Source organism: Rhinoderma darwinii, chromosome 2, assembly GCF_050947455.1.
Source record: "Rhinoderma darwinii isolate aRhiDar2 chromosome 2, aRhiDar2.hap1, whole genome shotgun sequence".
Lineage (NCBI taxonomy): Eukaryota > Metazoa > Chordata > Amphibia > Anura > Rhinodermatidae > Rhinoderma > Rhinoderma darwinii.
Genome location: NC_134688.1, coordinates 23,069,332 through 23,094,110, shown reverse-complemented (window position 1 = coordinate 23,094,110; position 24,779 = coordinate 23,069,332). Strand labels below are relative to the sequence as shown.

Here is a 24,779-nt window from a genome sequence, read left to right as displayed (position 1 = left end):
GTCATGTGATGGACACACAGGTGCACAGCTCGTTACAGTTACAGTATGTGTACCAGAGCTGAGTCTTCTAACGATCCCAGCATCTGTGTGTCCATCACATGACCATGGACAGAATTCTATTCAGTGGAACTAAACAATGAAGGTTCCCACTGAATAACAACAAGCAGAGATCTTGAAAAAAGTGAGGAATTAAGTATATTGGAAAATTGTATACATTTTAATTACGGTATAAGTGACATTAATTTGCTGACACCGGACAAACCCTTTTAAGACCATTGGTTTTTGTACCAGATGTGTAACTGCTAAGCTTGTTGCCCCATCCTAAGTAAAGATCAGTTTGCCATCTTCGAGTCGGACCCCAGACAGACCCCTCATTGGGTCTACAATCCTGGAAAGGTCTGAACCCCTTACAAGCATTTGTGCCAGTATTCAGGGGAATTTTATGTAATGTCCATATGGCAGTCATTCAAATGAATGCCAGACCGGGCGCCTCTCTTACAGAGCAACTCACTATTCTGGCACATAGAGGTGGTTCTCAATGCGGGGGACCCCCCCTATGAAGTCCATATGCCCTGATAGGGCATAGAGACAGGGGTTCTCGTCTTTAGACGGACCCTTTAAATACGGCTACCTAGATCACTTTGTGTGTCGCAGACGAAAATGGGAAAACAGCACCGTTTCTGGAGTTCAGAAATCCACAAGAAATATTGGATTAAAGATTTATAAAGATTAAGCCTTTCCAAGACACTGATCTCCCATAGAGCATTACCGCCTCCGCCAGCCATCTATGAATAACAGTAAGTGACAGACAGCAGAGGTATTTTCTACGTAAGTATCAGAATTATGTCGCAGAATGACCTCACAAGATCAGGACAGGAATTCTGTAACTTTCCTATATAGGGTCATTTTATTGATAGATTAACCCTTTGGCACTACAGCCAGGTTTTGTTTTTCCATTTTCATATTTTTCCTCCTTCCAAGAGCAATAACTTTGTTGTTTTTTTTGTCAAATATCCATATGAAGGCTCATTGTTTTGTCTAAGAAGTTGCATTTTTTACTGACACCGTGTAATGTAATGTATTGAAAAAGTTGAAAAAAATATATCAGCAATTTCGCCATTGTTTTTGAGGTTTGGTCTTTACAACATTCACTGTGCGGCATAAACAACATGTTCACTTTATTCTGCTGGTCACTACAATTACGATGATAAGAAATATATATTGTTTTTTTATGTTTTATTACTTTTGCAAAATAAAAACTCTTTGTTAAATAAAAAAAATCATTTTGTATCACCATATTCTGAGACCGATAACCTTTTTTTCTTGATCGAGTTATAAGAAGGTTTGCATTTTACGGGACAACCCGTCGTTTTTATTGGTATCATTTTGTAGTACATGTGACTTTTTGATCACTCTTTATAAAAAATTTTGGGGACACGAAATGACCCAAAAAATAGCAATTCTGCATTTTTTAAATTTTTTATTTAAGCTGTTCACTGGGAAAATAACGTAACATTTTAATAGTTTGGATAGCTTCAAACACGGTGATATCAATTATGTATATATGTTTATTGTTTATATTATTTTACGCAATACATAGTTGAGGGAGGGCTTTTTTTTTACTTCTTTTACTTTTTTTAAAAATATTTGAAAATTTTATTAAACTTATTTTTATTACTTTTTTTTAGTCCCACTAGGGGACTTGAACATGCAATAGTTGGATCGCTTGTACAATACACTAAAATACTTATGAATTGCAGTGTATAGTCTTGTCAGCTTTATCCTATAAGACCAGCCCCTGGTAGGGCCTTATAGGAGTACTAAGATGGCGAACCTCGGGTCGTTCATTAGGCCTCCTGGCTACCTTGACAACCCATCGGCACCCCCCGATCGCAGATGATGGGCTGTAACCACTTAGATGTCATGGTTACTATTGATTGTGACATAAAAGTCGTAAGTGCTGTTAGAGCAGGAGAACAGCTGCAATACACAACTCCTAAGCCCGGTCCATACATCTCTCTGCGACATCCGCCGTACATATACGGCGGAAGTTGCCAAGGGGTTAAAAAAAACATCTTATCCTACGAAGTTGTTCTTCTGTCAAGTAAAGTTGTTAAAAATAATTTTCAACCATTTCCCCAACATGTCACTCCACCTGGGCCGGCGTATTTATATAAACGGCTAGGGCAGAAAACGGAAGATACTCTCAATATGGGTCATGTAATGGACAATAAAGACAATGATACTGGAAAGTAATTCCCGTATAAAAGGCCTTCATGGTTTATCCTGGTGGCTTAGGCTGATGTTCCTCAGTTATAGGACTATAAAGAGGTTTTCCAGGACTATAATATTGACGGCCTATCTTTAGGAAGGATGGGACTGAGCTGCAATACCAGTAACAGCCACTCCCAAATATATGGAGCTATCCCTGGTAAACAGTGAAGGGCCCCTTCAATCAGCTAATTTACGGAGGTTCCGGGAGTCGGACACCCACCAATCTGATATTGATAGCCTAGCCTAAGGATAGGCCATCAATTTCAAAGTCCCCCTTTAAGGCCATTCCAACAAATCCTGTAACCAATAAATGCTTTGTTTTATTTTTGCATAAACATTCAGGCTCCAACACTGCAAAGTTATTAGGAAGGGAGGGGTGAGTCCCCCACAATCTCTTTGGTAGAAAAGCCCACAATATAACACGGTTCCATTCTTAAATGAACCCAGTACCAATATGGAGGTGAACTGAAGGTCACATTACTGGACAATGTGCAGTTCGAAAAAGAGGCAATGGATTACGATGGAGGAAGCTAGCCAACGTGTCCGTAATATCTGCCCCATTTAGATCAGCCCTAAGCCGAGAACAGGATGGAAATATATCTAGACGTAGACTAAAAGCTGTGTGCACCTAGATTGTACGGACCCACAAGGAGTCCCATGGTTAGATAATATGGAGCTGTATGCACTTTGTGTGCCGCTGTATTGTGTGGCACCACATTGTCCCCTAGAAGCATTGCACTGGAAGCATCATTTTTTTCTCATGTATTTCTTATTAATCCATGAGAAAAATAAACCATTGTGTGCCTCCATATAGAACAAGGTACTATATGGGCCCATAAGCCCTGTAGCATGGGCCCTTAAAGGGTTGTCCAGTTGAGAAAACCCATTTTCATATTAGTGAATTGTAAGTTAATAGAGGGGGTCCTCTGTACAGGATTCTCATCTCTTGGCCTGAGGAGAGAGCGGTTACAAGGAGCGTCCATCGCTCTGGATGAGCTGTCCTGTCCTCTATTACACAGACAACACATTGATTTGAATAGGCACTGTGTAATGCTTCATTTCCCCTGTGGTGGCACTGCAGAGAAATTTAATACTTACTGACCGGTTTCCCTACAGTTTACATCTGATCGCTGGGGGAACCTTTGTGATCGGCTTGTTAGAAGGCTCCCTTGACAATAAGTAGAGATTGTCCAAAGTGGAGAACCCCTTTAAGGAGTCATGTGGACAACTCCAGGATTTTTAAATGGCCCATAAATAATTCTTAGGATATTTTTGGTTTGAAATGGGCTACTAGGTGCATTGGCTATCTGGCTTTTAGGATATTATCGGTCTTACTCTTGACTCATCCATTGTTTGAATTTGAACAATAATTCTGGAAAATCTTTTTGAAGTGCGGGGGTGGGGATAATGTTAAATTTCCTTTTTAGTTTCCATCCTAATAATAGCACAAGCGCCATCTTTAATACTTTCGTAATTCTTAGCAAGCACATAATTGTCCTTGACGTTTAATTTAGGACTAGGTAGCCTGCAACGCTGTGAGATTACGTGCTTTTTTTTTTTACATTTTATGCTAAAAAGACATGGCATCTTACAATTAACGTTTTAATTGATTTGCTTGGGAAATGATGCAAAAAAATTGACTGTAAAATCGTTTGAAGAATAGAGTTTCAAGGAAAAGTCTTTAATTGAAAGCCTTGGGAGAGTATAGAATTTTTCAAAGAGAATACTTTGTTCTGTTAATTAGAAGAGAAAAATAAAATAAGCATAAAAATTTTAATGGCGTAGCCAGAGATGAAAAGCAAAAGCTTAAGGAACAGCCTGCTGTAAAATGATTCCTCTTCCAAATTATTTTGTCACTTGTAAAGCATGAGTTACCTTTGAGTCGCCTGCAGAACTTTTAGCCACGTGTGGCTACGGGAGATGTTATACAATATATTCTCTATAAGTTGTACTATAAGCAATTATTCGCCCTTTAACACTACCTAATTTTTAGGCTCAAAATTCGGTGCTAATAAATGTTTGAATACATTTTTTGTAAGAATCAGAACTTCCTTTTTTTATTACAGAGCTCCAGATGGAGAGGTCGGGTCCACTAGAGCAAGCGGCGCTTGTTGTTAGCGGCTCTCCCCGATGGCTTATAGAAGAAAATCGTTGTCAGGGGACTCCTGCTCTATGATGTCATGATGTCCATATGCCCCCTTTAAATGATAAAATTCAGGATGCCCACTTCCACCACTATGGGGAGATGGCAAGCTTAACACTTTGGTGACATGAGACGTAACTGTACAGCACTGCTGCCAAGGGGAGTATGGCGCGGACTCATGCTCAGCAGGTTTCGGCTGTATGAGTTAACTCTGATCCGGACCGCTAAACCATTTTTCCACTAAAGTAATGTAAAAAAAATATCCCTGTTTTTTTTCCCATTCCACCCCACAAAGATTTTTTTTTTCAAATCCTCAGCACATTATACGGTACATTAAACTGTGGCATTTAAAACTATAACTCGTCCTGCAAAAAAAGAAGATGGCTTTTGGAATTTGGGGAGGAAAAAATTGAATTAAAAAAAAACGCAAAATGGCTGCAGCGCCAAGGGATTAATCCATACACACTTATTATTGATTTAATTGAACTCTGTATAAATATATATACAGTTCTTCCTATAGGCGACAGTCATTCAGTCATTTTCTTAAAGGGCTAAAATATCAGACCACATCTATTGCTCACGTCTTCTATTTACTATTTTAAAATTCATCCCCTGAAGGCAAGTCTCAGGATCCAGGACTTCGTTCTTATATGTGGTTTCTGTGGCTATTTAAGCGAGATATATCCCTAAAAATCGTCAATATTCCCTCCATATAGGCAGAGAGCATATGTATACAAATATTCCTTTCCCCGCAGCTGCAATCCTTGAGAAGGGCACTCAGAGTACACTGTCAGATTTAGTATTATTAGTCTGTGCGAACGTATTTATTCGTTTTCAATTTGACCTAGAAACTAGGTCAACTGCAACTTCTGGAGGCAACCATAACTCAAATACACTGAGATGCCATACTGTGCAACTAGTCAAAGGGCCAAAACTTCATATTATTTCTCCCGTAACATATCAAGAAAAGAGAGAATTCACAATTTAGTCCCTGCCTAAATGTAAATAAATTTGTGTTTATGCTTGGAGTGTGGGAATAAGTTATGCAAATTAGCTCTCCTCCAGAAGAAAAAAATCCTGTCTCTCTACTGCCCCCTATAGGTGACTATCATGTAAGTCAAAGTCTGACTCTTTATAAAGCCTTAAAACATGAGTCTGCTTAATAGCCAAATCAAAGACATCGATCTCTGGACAACACTGTTTTGTAGTTGTTGCTCCTCATCAGTACAGAGTAGGGTTCTGGTTTGCTGAGTGAGATGCCGTTGATGCAGCTCTTGGAAGGTACGGATTCTCCTTGCAGAGATCTAGCTGGAGGAGAGCTATTTTGCATACTTTTTTCCCAAGGAACTTTGCCCTTAAAACTCCCTATCAGCTGGATCTCCACAAGGAGAATCAGTACCTTCCAAGAGGTGCTTCGATGGAATCTCATTTAGTCAACCACAACTCTACTCTGTACTGATGAGGAGCAACAACTCTGAAACAGTGCTCTCTACAGATGGATGCTTCTGGTTAGGCGATTAATCCAAAGCATGTTTCAAAGCTCTATAAGGGGTCACACAGTGACTTACAGGGTAGTCGCCTATAGTTATTGCTAGAGGGACAGATTTCTTCCTTCTGGAGGAGAGCTATTTTGAATATTTTATACTTAGAAGGAAAGTACAAACCTTTTGTGGTTAAACGTCAAGACTATAAAGTTGACAATAGTCCGAAGTAAATGGTGCTGAATTGACCATATGTGTCTATATCTCAAAGAAAGAATATAAAGACTTATAGTGTTTCAAGCACGGGGCTGGGATCAGCATCAGGAAAATTTGAGGCTTACTGGGCTTGGAATGCCCATAGTGATCTCAATTAAAATGATCAACACTTATACAGATGAGGGTTTTGTAGATAGAAGTTCAACGTCGTATTTGTCATTCAAAGGCCCACATACTGTAACGTCTATGGCCACGGTCCGTCGTTCTGCCTTAAACCTCGACGGCCGTGGCCATGGACATCTTACCTGCTTGCAGCGTCGTCCTCCTGTGAGGCGCCGGCATTCACTTCTGGAAATCGAGACCATCTCCAGCAGGCGCGTGTGCCCGCACGTGCACGGTTTTAAAGGGCCAGTGCGCGCATTTTGCAGGAAGTCTGCAATCTAGCCCAGGATGCCCTGGGCTGTAAAAAGGGCTCTGCTCTCTTGCTCTTTGCCAGAGCGTTGTCTGTTACCCATAGTTTGTCGTGCTAATGGTCTCCCAGTGTCTTCCAGTTTCCCAGTGTACCTTGTTCCTGTATCCCGAATCCTGTTTCCGTGCTACCCAGTTCTAGTGCCATGCTGTGCTGTTGCCGTGCTGTGTTACAGTCTCGCTTGAATTGATATGCCCCTCCTGATGTATTCCGCCGCCTGGTCCTGGAAGGTGCCTGCCTCGCTACTGTCTATGATTGCCTCAGGTATCCTCGCTGAACTATTGAACTCTGTACTTACCTGTTTGGCCAGCTGCCATCCGGCTACGCGGTACAGCCCAGTGGGTCCACACCCTGCCTTGTGACAGTATACTCTGGCGATGGACTCCGCTGGTCAATTCAAGGGCTTGGCACCCTCCCAAGCCATGCAGACGGACCTGCTGGATCTCTGAGCTAGGCAGGATCAGCTCCTTGTGGCAGTGGACTCTATGGCGCAGCAGCTAGGGACGCTAGTTTCTTCTCTTTCTGCCTCTATGCAAGTGCTTCAAGCCGATCCTCCTGGCAGTACCTGTCCGGATCCTCGGTTCTCGCTGCCATTGCCCTCTCGGTTTGATGGAGACGCCAGTGCTTGTCGGGCGTTTCTGAACAAATGCAACATTCATTTTACCCTGCACTCTCGAGCAGTTCCGTTGGACGGAGCCAAGATCGCATTCATCATATCCATCCTGACTGGCAAAGCCCTGGCATGGGTTAATCCTATCTGGGAACGTCAGGGACCCGAGACCCAAGATTTCCAGGAGTTCGTGCGAATATTCCGAACTGTTTTTGAGGAGCCTGGGCGAGTCTCATCGGCAGCCACTGCCATCTTCAACCTGCGCCAAGAGGACACCACCGTGGGTGAGTATACGATCCAGTTCCGGACTCTGGCAGGAGAGCTATCTTGGAACAATGAAGCCTTGGTGGCATCCTATTTGCATGGCCTGTCGTCCGACATCAAGGATGAACTGGCCGCTCGAGACCTGCCTCCTGCTTTGGACGACTTGATTCTGCTTGCCACTCGGGTAGACATAAGGCTGAGGGAGAGATCTCACGAGGTTCGTCAGGAGCGTCGGCGCCGTAGACTGGCGCCCAACTTCCAGCAACCCCTCTCGCCTGCTTCTATTGCTTTGCCCGAGGTCCCGATGCAAGTAGACCGACTAAAATTATCGATCCAACAGAAACAGCGTAGGCGCACCTCTTGACTTTGCTTATATTGCGGCCTCGCTGGCCATGTTGTGCGTCTGTGCCCTCACAAGCCAAAAAACCCCAGCCCCTAGGTTTGGTTGGAGAGACAACCCTGGGAGTCAAAAATGTGAATCAAGAACTCTCTTCCAAACTATTCATTCCCGTAACCATCATTGCTGGCAAGAGGTCCCATCCGGTCTCTGCCTATCTGGACTCCGGCTCTGCAGCCAACTTCATCTGCCAGGACCTTGTGGATCTCCTTCAGTTGCCTACTATCCCGCTTGAAAGGCCGTTGATCGTCGCCTCGGTGGATGGACTGCCATTGCCTGACCCAGTTGTGACTGTAACCAAGCCGTTGAGACTCCAAGTGGGAGCCCTTCATGCTGAACTCATCTCCCTGTTCGTCCTGTCCAAGGCCGTCAACCCCGTGCTGCTGGGTTTGCCTTGGCTCCGTCTGCATGCCCCGTCCTGGATTGGAACTCTGGAGAGGTCCTCCAGTGGGGCCCGAAGTGTCTTGACCGCTGTCTGGGCAATATCCAGTCACCACAGCCTGTCCCTCTTCAGCCTTTGACAGGGTTGCCTTCCTGTTTCTCCATGTTCTCCGATGTCTTCAACAAAAAGGAGGCTGAGGCCTTTCCGCCACACCGGGCATATGACTGTCCGATCGACCTGGTTCCTGAATCGTCTCCTCCTCGTGGTAGAGTGTACATTCTCTCCTTGCCAGAGACCCAGTACATGTCGGCCTACATTAAGGAGAACCTGGAGAGGGGTTTCATTCGAAAATCCTCATCCCCGGCCGGAGCGGGGTTCTTCTTTGTTAAAAAAAAAGATGGATCGCTATGACCTTGCATTGACTACCGAGGCCTAAACCAGATCACGGTGAAGAACAGGTACCCTCTGCCTTTGATTTCTGAACTGTTTGATCGCATACGGGAGGCGAAAAAAAATTCTAAGCTGGACCTGCGGGGGACCTACAAACTGATCTGGATTCGTCGAGGTGACGAATGGAAGACTGCCTTTAATACTCGTGATGGGCACTACGAATACTTAGCTCTGCCCTCTTGCTCTTTGCCAGAGCGTTGTTTGTTACCCATAGTATGTCGTGCTAATGGTCTCCCAGTGTCTTCCAGTTTCCCAGTGTACCTTGTTCCTGTATCCCGTATCCTGTTTCCGTGCTACCCTGTTCTAGTGCCATGCTGTGCTGTTGCCGTGCTACAGTCTCGCTTGAATTAATACGCCTCTCCTGACGTCTTCCGCCACCTGGTCCTGTATGTGCCTGCCTCGCTACTGTCTACGATTACCTCAGGTATCCTCGCTGAACTATTGAACTCTGTACTTACCTGTTTGGCCAGCTGCCATCCCGCTATGTGGTACGGCCCAGTGGGTCCACACCCCGCCTCGTGACACATACACCTTGAGTCTTATCTGTTCAAGACGATCAGTCAAAAAGTTTTGTTTCGATGTTGACCATCTGACCATTTTGAGACCATACTCTACTACAATATCTGCCAAGTTTACTAAAATAAGTGCTATAAAGTATCACAGCATCTATGGGCACAACTAGGCCACCATCAAAGCTCGTATGAAGCCGTTCCCCCCTACTAATTTCAAAGGATCAACATTTGCATAGTATATGTAATACAGAAAGCACATTAATATATACCGATAAATTATGAACTAAAAAGCCTGTCCAATAAATTATAAATAGGGCACTTGAAGAGACAGTGCTGCTCCCTACCGCTATGAGTTATATAATATCTACATAAATATGGGTTACGTTAGTTCACAAAGTAATTCTATAATTCTATCCAAATGTCGGAAACAGAACAATTTACTAAAAACTGCACAGAACATCTGGTCTGACAGGCTATAAAATGCAAGATTGAACCGTGCTTATTTTCTGCATGGTAGGGTATAAAAGCTCTGAGCCACTAAGTTTCTCACTGTCGGCAATCACCTGCTAGGAGAGTTTTAGGATGGAAACTGGAAATTACAGCTTGCAGTATAGACACATATTTAATGTGTGTTCATATACTTACAATAAATATCTAGTAGGATTAACGGGAATATAGGACAAAATGAAATAAACACATTGGGGCTGACAGAAGACTTGATTTACTAGTGCAGATGAAATTGTGACTTGTCCAAGTTCTGGATTATTAAACTGCTATGAACACAAAATGATAACATTTTGGATATTGGATTCCTGCTGAATACAAAAAGGAGAAATAAAAGGGTAACTAAACGTTCAACAAACTTCTAACATGTCATAGTGACACGTCGGAAGTTTTGATTGGTGGGGGTCTGAGCATTGAGACCCCCACCAATCGTTAAAATGAAGCGGCAGAAGTGGTCGTGTGATCGCTCAGCCGCATCGTTTCTGTTAGTTTTTTTTCTGGAAAGCCGCTGTATCGGAGTACAGGCTCATAGACTTTCTATTGAGCCCGTACTCCGATACATTGATTTCCGAAAAAATCCGAACAGAGTCGCTTCTGCCGCTTCGTTTTAGCGATTGGTGTGGGTCTCAGTACTCGGACCCCCACTAATTAAAACTTCTGACATGTCACTATGACATGTCAGAAGTTTGTTGAACATTTAGTTACTCTGTAACCCATCAGGTCATTTTGGTGTCAATAGCACCACCAACCCTAGACTCTAGCATAGGTCCGAACCATCTACTCCATCTCTCTTGGCCATAGACTGATAAGAACAAGCGACATTAATCCGGTGGTTAGTTAATGGAATTATCTGACAGGCTTTACATGCTTTCCTCCATTGATGGTAATTTGTTCTACTATTGGCTAAGAAATTCCCATATAGTTACATAGTTACTTGCGTGAAAAAAAGACGCACGTCCATCAAGTTCAACCTTTCCCAGATCAATTTTAGGAAATTCATTGCTAGATTATTTATAATACTCATCCCATTTAATAATATAGTCGCCCACCTTAGAACCTTTTCCAGCTCTCCTAAATCCTTTTTACAATTTGGAGCCCAAAACTGTTTGCCAATATTTGAGATGTGGTCTTACAAGGGATTTTATAGAGTAATATTACATCGGGATCACCGGTTTTGAGTTTTGTTTTTTTATACACCATAAAATCTAATTTGCTTTTGCAGCTGCTGCTTGACATTGAGTACTGCAGCTTAGATTACTTGTAATCAGCATACCCAGATCCATCTCTTGTTCTGTTATTCACAGATTTATTCCATTTATGATATATGCATTAATACTATTATTGCGACCTAGGTGCATATGGAGCAATCTAAAAATTCGGAGATATTTTTTATGGCAAAATGTCAGTGCATTTATGTTGATACGAACACTCATCTGATCAGTGGCTAAGCCCAGCTTTATGTGATGTAGTATAGCAGCGGTGATGGAACGCTTACACGTATAAGTGGACATCACAGACTATGGAAGAGGATGTCTATACATATGCTGTTGGTTTACTGGTAAAAGATATAAGGGAAGACCTCTTCTGTGGGCCAGATCTGGTTGTCACCAGCTGATACCTTGTTCTTATATTGTTGAAGAGCACACTATATATTAAGCTCAGTCAACAATATGTAAAGTTGACATATGAGGATCTAGGTCAGGCCAGTTCTATATAGAGAAGCCATAAGAAGGTCCAGGTGATGTTGGAATACGACTGAGATAGATATTATTTTATATTACCTAAGCTACCTAAGCTTATGTCTAATATATCTAAACCTTAGCAAGGACCGTTATAATTTTTGTTCTTAAAGGGGGTTTCCAGTGATATGTAAATAAAGCTTAATCTTCTTAAGTTCTGCAACTTTCTAATATACTTTATGTTTCAATTCCTCACAATTTTCAAGATATTAGTTTGCTGACAGTGAATGAAAACACTTGTTTACATTCTGATGCTGCAAACCTGTGCTGCAAAATTGTATTACATTTTCCATTTAGTACACAATTTGCATTTGTTGGTAGACTTTCTCCATAACGAGGTCATTTTATTAAATGTGATCAAAGTAAACTCCACAGAGCATCGAAATGCGTCGGTCCCAGCTGACAGGATCTATGTGTATTTCTCAAGTATTAATTGGCACAGCACCTTGGAAAATGGGCAAGCCTCCCTTGAAACATGTCTATGTGAGATGATATATGATTAGTATGAGATAATACGACACAGTGCCATCTATTTTTATACAGATGTAGCAATCTTTAACTTGACACAACGCGTTAAATACACTGTGGCTAGAAATGTTAATTTAAGGTTTTTCTATGGCCTTGATATATTATGTGATAATATTATCACGCTGCAGCAAGTTATCAGGGTCAAGTTAAAGATTGCTACATCCGGACTATCCAATGAGCTACAAGTTTATAAAAAAATTCCTATGGATAGAATACATATGGACACCACCCTAAGCTAAGGCCTGTGGGCATGGGGGTGGGACACAGACAGCTGAGGACCCCCATGTAGTTGCACAGGTTGCACCAATGGTATGTCCGCCACTGCCTGTGGGACTTTTTAAAAAAAGTAAAGGTGAACTTTGGTTCAACATTAAAAATGGTCCCTTTTATTAATGGCCTTACTACCAGTATGGTCACAATCACAGAAGTCTCCGAATTTTATAAACCCATGTTCCTTATGTAATGCATATCTTCCGTAGACCATGCTACTACATACATATGCATCTTTCAGAAAAGCAACTTTTACAATTGATTCTACAATTAAGATCCAACGATTTAGCACTTGGGTGAAGGGGACACTATAAGAGATAGACATTACTAGTCTAAAGCTGACCTAAGTCATTGGATGAAAGTTTGCCATAGTTGTTACTGGGCTATTGGCCTAGGACCAATGACTATTGGGCCAAAATTTCCTTTTTTTTTTATTGGATTCCTTTTTTATTTACTTTTTAAGTGAATTTGTAAGTATAAAGTGCAATAGGTCAACTTAAAGAGAAGATACAATCGGATGTGTTCTTGGAGGTATCACCTCAATGCCTGGCAGTTTCCTCTACAGCCATCTTAAGATTGGTAGTTATCCAGTTTTAGCCTCCAAAGTCATGGTAGAGACACTAGGTCTTCCTCCCCTTGGATGGTAGGAGCATTGCTGCATAAACTTAGGGTTATTTTAAGTTACTTAAAGTATGTAAACCTTTGAAAACTTTTTTTTTTCTACTTAAACAATGTATTATAGTGTTTAGATCTACCATGACATTTTACTTTTTACTTTTTGAGATAAAGCTTCTATGTATCCTGGATACATAGAAGTTGTATCTTGCGCTGAAACCCGATTCCGTGAGGTCAGCGGGACTGATGGCTTCGGTGACAGCGGGTCTGCTTGTCTGACACACAAGATCCATCTGTTATCGATCATATCTAGGTTCATAACTTAGATGCGATTGATAACAGATATATTTTGCATGTCAGAGAAAAGCAGGACCCACTGTCACCGACGCCGTCAGTCCCGCTAACCTGACGGATTTGGATTTCAGCGCAAGATACAGCGACTATGTATCCAGGATACATAGAAGCTTTATCTCAAAAATATATATATTTTTAAATAAAATTAAACACTATAATACATAGTAGGAAAAAAAAAAGTCTTCAAAGGTTTACATCTTAATTTTGCGGATGGAGATTTCATCCTTTGCCACCATCACATTTACATAAACACCATTCAGTATTTGAAATAGCTCCAATGGATTTATATTATATATTTACTTTGTGATTTTATATTTCTTGAGGCACAAGCGTAAAAACCTCTCTGCTAATCAGGTCAGTGAAATAATTATGATAGAAGCCGCTCCGAGCAATGGAAAAAACAAAAAAAACAACACACTAATAACACAGTGTATTAAAATTGTAACACCACTTAAGGGATTTAATATTTTTTTCTGCTAATACCACAAATTTATATTACCGTTAAAATATATTCATTATGATAACTCAGTTTTTAAGTTGTATGTATTTCCAATCCGGAAAATGTAAACATTTTATTTTTTACTATGCCATTAAAATTATTTGTACAATAAAAACGGATACCAAAATAAATAAATTAAAAATATTATCGGTACGTACAAAATGATACTAGTTAAAAATGAAAAATAAATACATAATATTTATTAAAAATATCGAATTTATTTATTTGTACATAAAAAAAATGCTACCGGCAAATAAATAAATTACATGCATTAAAAATTCTAAATTTAATTATTTGTATATTAAAAAATGTACTTAATAATCCAAAAAATTAAAAATATTTAATTTAATTATTTTAATTTAAAAAAAAACCTATAAAATATAATACACTTTGAAGCCTACAGACTTGATGATGGGTAAAATATTATAATAAAATTCAATTTTAACCAGATTATAGAAAATAGGTATCAGGAGTCACAGAATGAGGAATGACAGAGATGAAAGGAAAAGTAATTGGATACCGGCTTCAGAAAAAAAATCCTAAAGAGAGAATATGTAGCATTTTGTGATTTTGTGGAGAGTCTAATATACTGCCTGAGACATCTCTATAAAACACAATTTAAATGTCTCAGAAAGAAAGCAATTTAGTCAAATGTATTTTGCACCAATAATACCTTCAGATGAGCAGTTCTGCCCACAAGCTGTCTGCAGAATATAGAACATCTCTCGGGCATGCTTGCCACCTTGCAGCAGAAAAGGAAAGACAGTGGAAAAGGCAGCGAAAGAGAAGAGAGAGAGAAGTAAGTCACACAGGACAAGATTAGTGCACGACCAACAAAGGGATTAAATCTGACAAAACAAAAAATACAGAAGAAAAAACAAAAAAAAAAATTAAGAAAATTTTGAGACATTAGTAAAAGCAAAGCAAGTGAAAACCCCGGAAACGGCAGCTAGTCAGAAATATTAGTGATTAAACACGACTTATGTAGTAATCCCAGGATATCAGGTCTAGGTCCTTTAATTCGGCATCATTGGGACTTGATAGCTTAATTATAAAATATTCTGGATCATCGGATGGTCATAAAAAAATATATAAAAATCACTTGTAAGAAAGGAGGTGATCACTAAGGGTATGTTCACACAGCCTATTTTCGGCCGTTCTTCGGAGCGCCTCCAAATATCTGCCCATTGATTTCAATAGGAAAAACAGCGTTCTGTCCCGACGGGGCTTTTTTTGAAAAACGGCCGTGTAAAAAACCGCCTGCCAAAAAGAACTGCATGTCACTTCTTGAGACGTTTTTGGAGCCGCTTTTCATTGACTCTATAGAAAAACAGCTCCAAAAACGGCTGTAAAAAAATGTAAAAAAATAATCATAATAAGGATATTGGGTTATTTCTTGCTCAGTCTTCTCCTTCTGGGTCTTGTGACGTCCATATTCCGCATTATCAGACTTTCCAAACGGTCGGATGCCAGATTAAAGGAATTTCACATAAATTAAGAATTTACTTTAACGAACAGGATTTAATCACCTGCTAAAGTCATATTTGACTCATTATGGTAATGAATCCCCAACTGAGGTGAGAGCAGACATTATGTCTGGCACAAAAATGAGATGTGTGCTTATGATTTGAGTCATGCAGCTTTCTTTTTAGGCCTTGCCTATGAGATGATTTAAGACATGTGAGGATTAGTGGCGTTCGAAATTGATGATTTTCACACCAAGCATATGTCCATCTTTCAGCATTGCTCCATGCTGGCTCAATGTCTGTAAATTCAATGTATAAATGTATGCAATCAACTCTAAAGCTCCCTCTAGTGGTGACTGGAGGCAGACAGAATATTATCATTTAAAAGGTAACTACATTTTTTTTTAAATGTTATATGTCATAGTGACATGTCAAAAGTTTTGATCGGTGGGGGTATGAGCACTGGGACCCCCACTGATTGCTAAATCAGAGCGGCAGAATTGCTCGCCTGAAAGCTGTGCCCTTTCGTTTCTGTGCCCCTTCATTTTCCTCAGAAAGCCAAGCGAGCGGTATTCGGACTCATAGACTTTCTATTGGGCCCGTACAAAGCTCAAAGGAAACCCGATCAGAAATAATGAGGCTCTGCGCTCATCCGAGTGTTTCTGCAGCTTTGTTTTAGCGATCGGTATGTCAAAAGTTTTTCAAAAGTTTAGTTACACAACAACTCTATGTCTATGCAGGAAATTTGGATCTCTTTTTTTTAGGGAAATGGAGCTATGACCGCTATAAGCATATATTAGGAAATAATCAGCTCAGAATGTTGGACCTAAAACACTACATGGTGTTAAAAGGTGGACATTTCCTTTAAGGCACTTCATTAACGTAAGCTATCTTATAACAATCAGTTGCCAAGCAGTACACCTATTACCCTGACTAAGTGGATGTAATATACGACAGTCAAGGTCTAAAGCCCGTAGCAATAAAATGTGAGTAATTTATTAAAGGGGTTGTCCACTACTGAACAACTGATGACCTATCTACCGAGTAGGTCATCAGTTGTTCAGTAGTGGACAACCCTTTTAATAAATTACTACCTTTAATAGGTCATCAGTATATCATCGGTGCGGGTCCGACACGGGACCCCGCACTGTTAAGCTGCTCCGGCTGCCTCTGAGCACCGGATGTTATGGCACATAATGCTATGTATGGAGTCAGAAGAAGTTGGCCACGTACATAGCATAGCGGCCGTGCAGCCAAACTGCAGCTCTGCTACTATTCACTTGAATAGGAGAAGAGCTGCGGTATGGCGGCTCGTCGCTATTCAATGGCCGGAGCCAACTGCCTCCGGCATGTACGTCCAGTGCTCGGAGGCAGCCGGAGTGGCTTGACGTTGCAGGGTCCGGGTGTTGGACTCCCACAGATCATGTACTGATGACTTATCCGGTGGATAGGTCTTCAGTTCTCCAGTAGTGGACAACCCCTGAGCCGTATGCCTCTTAAAAAAAAATTAGTCTGTCTTGTGCAGTTCGTGAGCCTAACTGAAATCTACAGCAGCTCCGAGCAGAGTAAAATGGAATAAACCTGTTCGACCGTGGTAGCCCCGCCCTCTTAAAACACAAATCTTTTTGTGCAAAAAAGCCGTCCCCCTAAATTTGCAACTTTTTTCTACCACTAAAGTGTCGTCCAAGTTTTAATAAATGAGGGCCTTTGCCTTTCTGTAAATATTAAAAAGACTAATAAAGCAGGTGAGATCCTTCACTGATAGCGATGACAATAGAATGGAAGACCATGAATGGAGATGGCTGCTGATGTGAGATATTAATATTTACAAAAAGGTAAGAATTAAAGAAAGAAAGAAACACCAATGCAAAAGGAGTGATACCTTTAAAAATAAGAAACGTAATAAGTATAAAGAATTCTGTATATTTTATTGGATAGGTGGAGTTATCTTGGCTTGGTCTTACCTTCGACGTCAAACCAGAGAGGGATATTAGAAGGCTGCACAGTGACAACCCCGACAATCTCCGTCACTTTGTCACTTTCCATAACTGTAAAGTTGTAGAAGGGTTCATCGAAGGTGAGGGGGGTAAGTGAAGGTGGGGGCTTCTTCATCCATTCAATGTGGAGGCGTGCAGTAGAGGACTTCTGAGGACGCCCATTGTCTACAGCCTTTATCTGAGTTGGGAAAGAAAAACATTTCTGGATTAATAGGCAAACTGCAGATAAAACAAAAATTAATATTATATTGTTTTTTTTTTAATTCTGGTAGCACAATAAAGTTTTCCATACAAGAAGTTAGAGAAACTTCCCTAGAACAGCTTCAGGAAAATGTCTCTAGGTGCCAGGTCTGCAGTAATGGGAAGGCTTTAGGGCTCACTGACCCCACGTGACATGAGAATAGTAGTCCTATATGACAGTGGTACCCAAACTTCCTCAGCCCAGGAAATCCAAAACCATCTAATGACCCCAAACATGAACTTAAACCTGTCTGCTAACACAGTCCCCAAAAATAATACTGCTGATGTCACTTTTTTCTGTAATTTTTTTTATTTTTATTTTTTGTTTTACAATTTTTTAGCTTTTTTTTTAGTAAAAGTTATTGTGTAATCAAAGGTCATCACCATAAAAATGACCGTACATTTTTATGGTGGTTGTATCTCTCAGCAGAGAGACCTCATGTAGCCATCTTCATGAGGCAAGAAGTAAAACAACTGAGCAACCTGGTACAAGTCCGGATACCACATCTTCCTAGACAGCAGAAGACTGAGCATGCTCCACCTGCGGATTTTGAAAGTCGACCCATTGTAGATCTCGCTAAATCAGCCAGCAAGCATGCTGATTGCAGGCGATCTAAATATAAAAATCGGTAGACATTGGTACTACATATATTGCCAAAATGAATATTATCATGACGTGCCACTTTGGCAATACCACTTTAAAGGGGTTTTCCCACCATAATGGACATGACATAAATGTTTGATAGGTAGGCGGTCCACCTTTGGAAAAACGGGGTGGTCCAGTTGGACTGCAAGCTTTGCTCGACTTATTCTGCAGGCTTGAACGGACACCTCCCCATTCATTCTCCAGCCACATGCTACTCAGTAAACAATATGAGAGTCAGGGGAACCCCGCTTTCCCAACAGATGGGGGTCCCAGATCTTGTAGATATTACATAAATTTCTATGGTGGAGAGACCCCTCTAAGTTTTTTTGTCCCAGAGAACTCTTTTAATGTAATCAGTGTTTCTCAGATTTTATTAGAATTTGATGTAAAAGGTTGACATGCAAATCAAACATTTTGGGATTTCACATAACAGTGTACTGCTGTATCCAGAGGTGGTCTTGTCACCTGAAGTGGATCACCTGTTCACATCTACATTCAGCTTTTCGTCGTTCTGCTTCGTCAGAGGAGCAGAACAACGAAAATACCAACAGCGCCAGCTAATTGAACGACGGAGACAACCGGCGCCCGACGGAACCCATTGACTTTAATGGGTTCCATCGGGTTTCTGTCGGAATGCTGCCCTATTGTTTCCGGTATTTTCGTCCGGATCTGCGATGAAGGCCCCTAAAGGAGCTGCCAACGCAGATGTGAACAGGACCTAAGTCTTCAAGCCTGTAACTCTTAGGCCCGGTCGGGCCTTAGGCTTCATTCAGACAAGCATATCTAACATCCGTATTTTGACCGTATTTAGTAAGATCCATAATAAGTTGTGTAAAAAAAAACGGTAAATAAACAACATTAGTGTTTGTAGTACGCAGATTTTTCCTTATGTGATCACATCTTCAAAATCGCAACAATCACATGGCGGATTATGGAACATATGTGTAAAATACGCGACTTGAATTTAGCACGTATTTCCTTCATATTAATTACGTGTTTTTTTGCAATATTTCTTCGTAAAATAATGTCAGGCAGGAGTTTTAGAAATCAGCAAGTAATAAAGAGATAAACATACTGAATAAATATGGAACCAAATACAGATAAAAAATGAAACACCCACAAAATACTGAACACATCCTGACATTGAAACGCATGTACAAACGGACAATAAGTGGCGTATTTGTTGTCCATATAGTGTTCTGTTTCACTTCAATATTTAAATATGCGTGTCTGAATGAGGTCTTACTGCTCTTTCAGTTCTAAAACCACTAGTCAACTTTTTGGAGACGTGCAAAAATTCCATTCAAGACCTCGATAAACTTCAGGATTTTTTATTTCACTCGTTCTACCGGCTAGCCCTTGGTCTTATGATTAAAGATGTATGTAATTACGCTGAAGCAAAATAAGCTTTTCATGAAAATGACAAAAAAAAAAATGCGAGGATAAAACAAAAAGAGGCTAAATCCAAAAAAGACTGTTCCAATGAATTTTAAAATATCTATTTTTGGTTTTTAGTCTAAATTGTTGAGCGCGGTGTACGACAGATCTGTTTTGAATTAAAGACAAATGTATCATTTATGGCAGCATGCTGTTCCAGACGTTTTGGTTCCCGGGGGAGCCGGCCGCTTGCACTTGCAAATTTAAGTTACAAGTAGGTAGTGAAGTGTTTTGATTTTGCATTAGCCTTGTAAATAACCTTCTCTGGCTCACTGTTGAACGACGTGAAAAGAATGGGTAATGAACTCTTACTGTTAAGATGTCGTAACTTCCAGCTGAAAACTGCTTTCTCGAAGACACCATGCCGGTTTTAGGGTCGATAAAGAACTTGCCATCTTCGTTGCCGTCAACGATCGTGTAGGAGATCTCAGAGTTAGGACCTTCATCCTTGTCAAAGGCGAAAGCCCTGTAGATGGGTTCTCCCCTTTTCTTACGGTCTCTCTCTGGAAGCTTGATCTGATAAACTTTTTCTGGGAACTGGGGTTTGTTATCATTTTCATCTAAAACTTGAACCACCACCCAGGCGGTGGAGTGTTTGGGTGATGGACCTCCATCACTGACTGTCACCTGTAAGTAGATATAAAAGGAATAAGAGAATCAATTACTACAGGTCAATGTTAATCATATTTTGCCCCAGTACACTTAATAAAATTATAAACTGATACTCTGCATAGTTGAACACTCACATGGTCAACATGTCCTTACAAGTTCTTATACAAGTTCTTCAATATACAACATTGATGCTTCAACTAGCTTAACATTCGATAAATCCTACGTCAAAGGCAATACTGACAGTCTGAGCCCAAAAGTAGAAACATTGGGTCATTAGTAGTTGAGTTAGACCAGTGTTGAAGAGCATTGGAGACGAGCTCCACTCATGTGTATTGTGTTTGCATATTACAAATCCGACACGTAATTACAACATGAATTGCGGCAGAATTCCTAGGCATTTCTGCTGAGGATGTGCCATGAACTGATGCGGATCCGTGCAAATTTAAAACCCATACATTACCTACATGGACATTTTAAGTTAGTAATAAACACTAGATGGAAATCTAGCGGAAATTCTAGCCTATACTATCACTGGTTGTAGCAGAAATTCTAGCCTATGCCATCACTGGTTGACCCCCCATAATACGTATAAGATTTTTTTGCACAATGTTTATGTTTGACTTCTAACTTTTTATATTGTACATTTTATAAAATACTGTAAGAATAAATCCATGCAATGAATCTTCAATCTCACCCTCAACTTCACGCTCAACCGGCAATCAAACTTGAGCTCCACCGTCCATGTCCAATGATAATTCTTCCGTTAGTCACATATCTATCCATCGCCCACCCTTTCCGACCCAACCACCAAATCACTTGATCTACTCAAAAGACTTCTCAATGTGTGCAATTTAGTTGCCCAAGGATCTGGTTGGTGATTTTTCCATAAATAAATAAAACAAAGTTTAGAACCCACATCTAATAATGTTAGAATAGAAGGGTAGCTTCTACCGGTCTACAACATAATCAACCCAAATTATAACCAAGATAAATCCCCGAAGACATCTTCTCTTGACTTTAGCTGATAAATAAAGAACAGACCTTGATTTCATTGTGTTATCAAATAGATTATTGCTAAAATTGGGAGAGTTGATGTGACTTTCAGTACTCGGGACATGAAGATGTCTAAGCCAAGCCCATGACAATCGATGGCTATAGACTATGGTTAGATCTGAGCAGGCTTATTCAAGGTCAGATTGTCCCACCAGAAGATTCCTTAATGGGCCTTGGTTCCATTACTATAATGTTGCCCAACCTAAAATAGAGTCCATGAGGACTTAGGTGACAATGAAGGGGGTCATAGGGTGCTGGGGTTTATTACTTATTTGGGTTATTTTCTTTGGTCTTTGTGTACAATTATAGCAACCCAGTTTACTATGAAATGAAAAGTAGACATGAACCAGTTTATAGCTTGAGGATAGGCCCTCTGAATCATTTTCTCTGGTGGACCCAAGGTATCCATTCCGGTACCTTGCCACCCATATGACCAGTAGTGACAAGTTTCCTAAAATGAGTCTGATAACCCAAAACAAAAAACTTAGACTTTTCAAAAAAGTTATTTCCCGTCTGATTACGGCGTCTCAACGTTCACTAGCTCCAACTGCCAATTATTTGTTATATTTAGAAGCCACCAGATAAAAAAAGACTAAATACAATTAGCAGGATGTTGATTAGACTGGCATGTGCCAAGATGGGTAACAGAGAGGGCTGGTGAGGGTACAAGATACTATGAAGTTCTTTAGAAAATGAACTCCGTATTTCGGTGAACTCTAGGACTTGGAGAGAGGCATCAGAGCCCTCATCGCCTTCTTTCCACTACTGGGAGCTTTATCGAGCTTACTGCTCTATTTATCTTGACAAATCCTTCAGTGAGAATATCTGAGCCGGGATAAAAAGGTTTCCACACTGTTGAGTCAGGTAATTTTGATTATTACACATTGATTGCCCTGCTGTTTATCAACTCCGCAGCTCACTGCAGCATAAAAAGCGCTCCCACCGGATGGTCTATTTCACAAAAAGATATATCCAACACACAATTTCACATTGTATCATCTCACCTGCTGGTACGTTAATTCTGAAAATCCCACTGCAGTGACAAACATACTCCTAAACCCGCTACACTGCTGAAAATCAATATGAACAGGGGATATACAACTCAGTTCATCAACAATATTTAAAAGGATTCCAGTAATACACTTAAAGTGAATATCCACCCTTAAACGCCAATTTGTGAGAGGTCCAAAATTCTGTGCTGAAAAATTCTTTCATATATCTTTATAGCGGTTGGGGCTCTGTTTTTCTGATACAGAGCCCCAAAGCCCAATAGATTTACTAGATACAATTCAGGCTACTTGCAGTCACCACTAGGGGGAGCATAGGAGCTCACTGCATACTGGTTATACATTGGCCTCAATAATAAAACACTATGCAGTAAGCTCCCCCTAGTGGCGGCAGCAGGCAAATTGAATATCATAATTTACATCTATGCATTAAAAAGACATAGCTCCGATCATATATGTGTTAAGAAATTAATGACAAGGTGTTAAAAGGTGGACATTGACTTTAAAGAGAATCAAACCCTAAAAATAAAAGGCTGGCTTTTATTTCTATCTGATTCTGGAAGACACAAATATGGTCATCACAGGTACCGTCACTCAGATTATAATGACTTCTGAACATCCTAGATATACAGTAGCAGAGATTTCAATTGTATGCCCACATGTAGACAGAACAGTACCAATCCTGCTGGTTGTCGTTGGAAACAGTCAACAAGCTTGTTGCCAAACATTCCCTTAAGGCCCTGTTCACACAAAAAAAATTTGCAGGCATATTTTAAATTTCCTCTCTTTGCTGTGTTCTTTGCAACATTTTCCGGCCGCGGCCATTAAGTGCCGTGGGCAAAAAACGCTGCGAAAACCGCTTTCTATGCCTCCCATTGATGTCCATGAGAGGTCAGAGACGGAAATGCCTGAAGAAAGGGCATGATGTTTCTTTTTCCCGCAGAAAAAAAACACCTCCGCCTCCCATTGAAATAAAAGGGAGGCGTTTTCGGATGTTTTTGGCACGGTTTTCGCATCAAAAACAGCGCCAAAGAACTCTGTGTGAACTAGTCCTAACAGTTTACCTGAGCTCCTATAATGCAGTGGGACAGTTAGTTTTTCCTACATCAGATTACTAATCCTATCTAAATGGGGCGTTAGCTCAGAATCAAAAACCCACGTGAAACCAACATAACACTAAACCTACAAAAAGTCTTCTACTCCAGAACGGTATCATGTAAAAACAATATTTACTTTGTTTAATTATTGCATACACCGTGTTCCAAATTATTATGCACATTGGATTTAAGTGTCATAAACATTTAGTTATTAGTTTTTCAATGAAACTCATGGATGGTATTGTGTTTTAGGGCTCTTTGGATCATTGTAATCAATCTCAGACACCTGTGATAATTAGTTTGCCAGGTGTGCCCAATCAAAGGAAAACTACTTAAGAAGGACGTTCCACATTATTAAGCAGGCCACAGGTTTCAAGCAATATGGGAAAGAAAAAGGATCTCTCTGCTGCCGAAAAGCGTGAAATAGTGCAATACCTTGGACAAGGTATGAAAACATTGGATATTTCAAGAAAACTTAAGCGTGATCATCGTACTGTAAAAAGATTTGTGGCTGATTCAGAGCACAGACGGGTTCGTTCAGATAAAGGCATAATGAGGAAGGTTTCTGCCAGACAAATTAATAGGATTAGGAGAGCAACTGCAAATGCCATTGCAAAGCAGCAAACAGGTATTTGAAGCCGCTGGTGCCTCTGGAGTCCCGCGAACCTCAAGGTGTAGGATCCTCCAGAGGTTTGCAAGTGTGCCTAAAGCTATTATTCGGCCACCCCTAAACAATGCTCACAAGCAGAAACCATTGCAGTGGGCTCAGAAATACATGAAGACTAATTTTCAAACCATGTTGTTTACTCATGAGTGCCGTGCAACCCTGGATGGTCCAGATGGATGGAGTAGTGGATGGTTGGTGAATGGCCACCAGGTCCCAACAAGGCTGCGACGTCAGCAAGGAGGTGCCGGAGTCATGTTCTGGGCTGGAATCATGGACAGAAAGCTGGTAGGCCCCTTTAGGGTCCCTGACGGTGTGAAAATGACCTCTGCAAAGTACGTAGAGTTTATGACTGACCACTTTCTTCCGTGGTACAAAAAGAAGAACCGTGCCTTCCGTAGCAAAATTATCTTCATGCATGACAATGCACCATCTCATGCTGCAAAGAATACCTCTGTGTCATTGGCTGCTATGGGCATAAAAGGAGAGAAACTCATGGTGTGGCCCCCATGTTCCCCTGACCTCAACCCTATTGAGAACCTTTGGAGCATCCTCAAGCAAAATATCTATGAGGGTGGGAGGCAGTTCACATCAAAACAGAAGCTCCGGGAGGCTATTCTGACATCCTGCAAAGATATTCAAGCAGAAACTGTCCAAATACTCACAAATTCAATGGATGCAAGAATTGTGAAGGTGATATCAGAGAAGGGGTCCTATGTTAACATGTAACTTGGCCTGCTAAGTTTTTTTTTTTGATTGAAAGAGCTTTTGATTTATGTAAATATGACCTCCTGATGCTGCAAATTCAACAAATTACCATTTTAGTTCTCTTTACAACCTATAAAATGTTTTG

General features: G+C 40.6%; 1 protein-coding gene across 6 annotated transcripts in view; it reads right to left on the bottom strand.

Moving 5' to 3' along the window:
- Window positions 1–24,779, bottom strand: part of FAT3 (FAT atypical cadherin 3) — a 542,685-nt gene that overhangs the window by 128,915 nt on the left and 388,991 nt on the right. For 4 of the 6 annotated variants that reach the window (XM_075851466.1, XM_075851461.1, XM_075851464.1 and 1 more), the window contains 3 exons: window positions 19,806–20,120; window positions 17,138–17,348; window positions 14,381–14,449 (listed from right to left, as the gene is read on the bottom strand). In XM_075851466.1, the coding sequence (XP_075707581.1) occupies window positions 14,381–14,449; window positions 17,138–17,348; window positions 19,806–20,120 (595 nt within the window). The remainder of the gene's footprint in view (window positions 1–14,380; window positions 14,450–17,137; window positions 17,349–19,805; window positions 20,121–24,779) is intronic. The other 2 variants (XM_075851463.1, XM_075851465.1) reach the window with 1 other exon arrangement.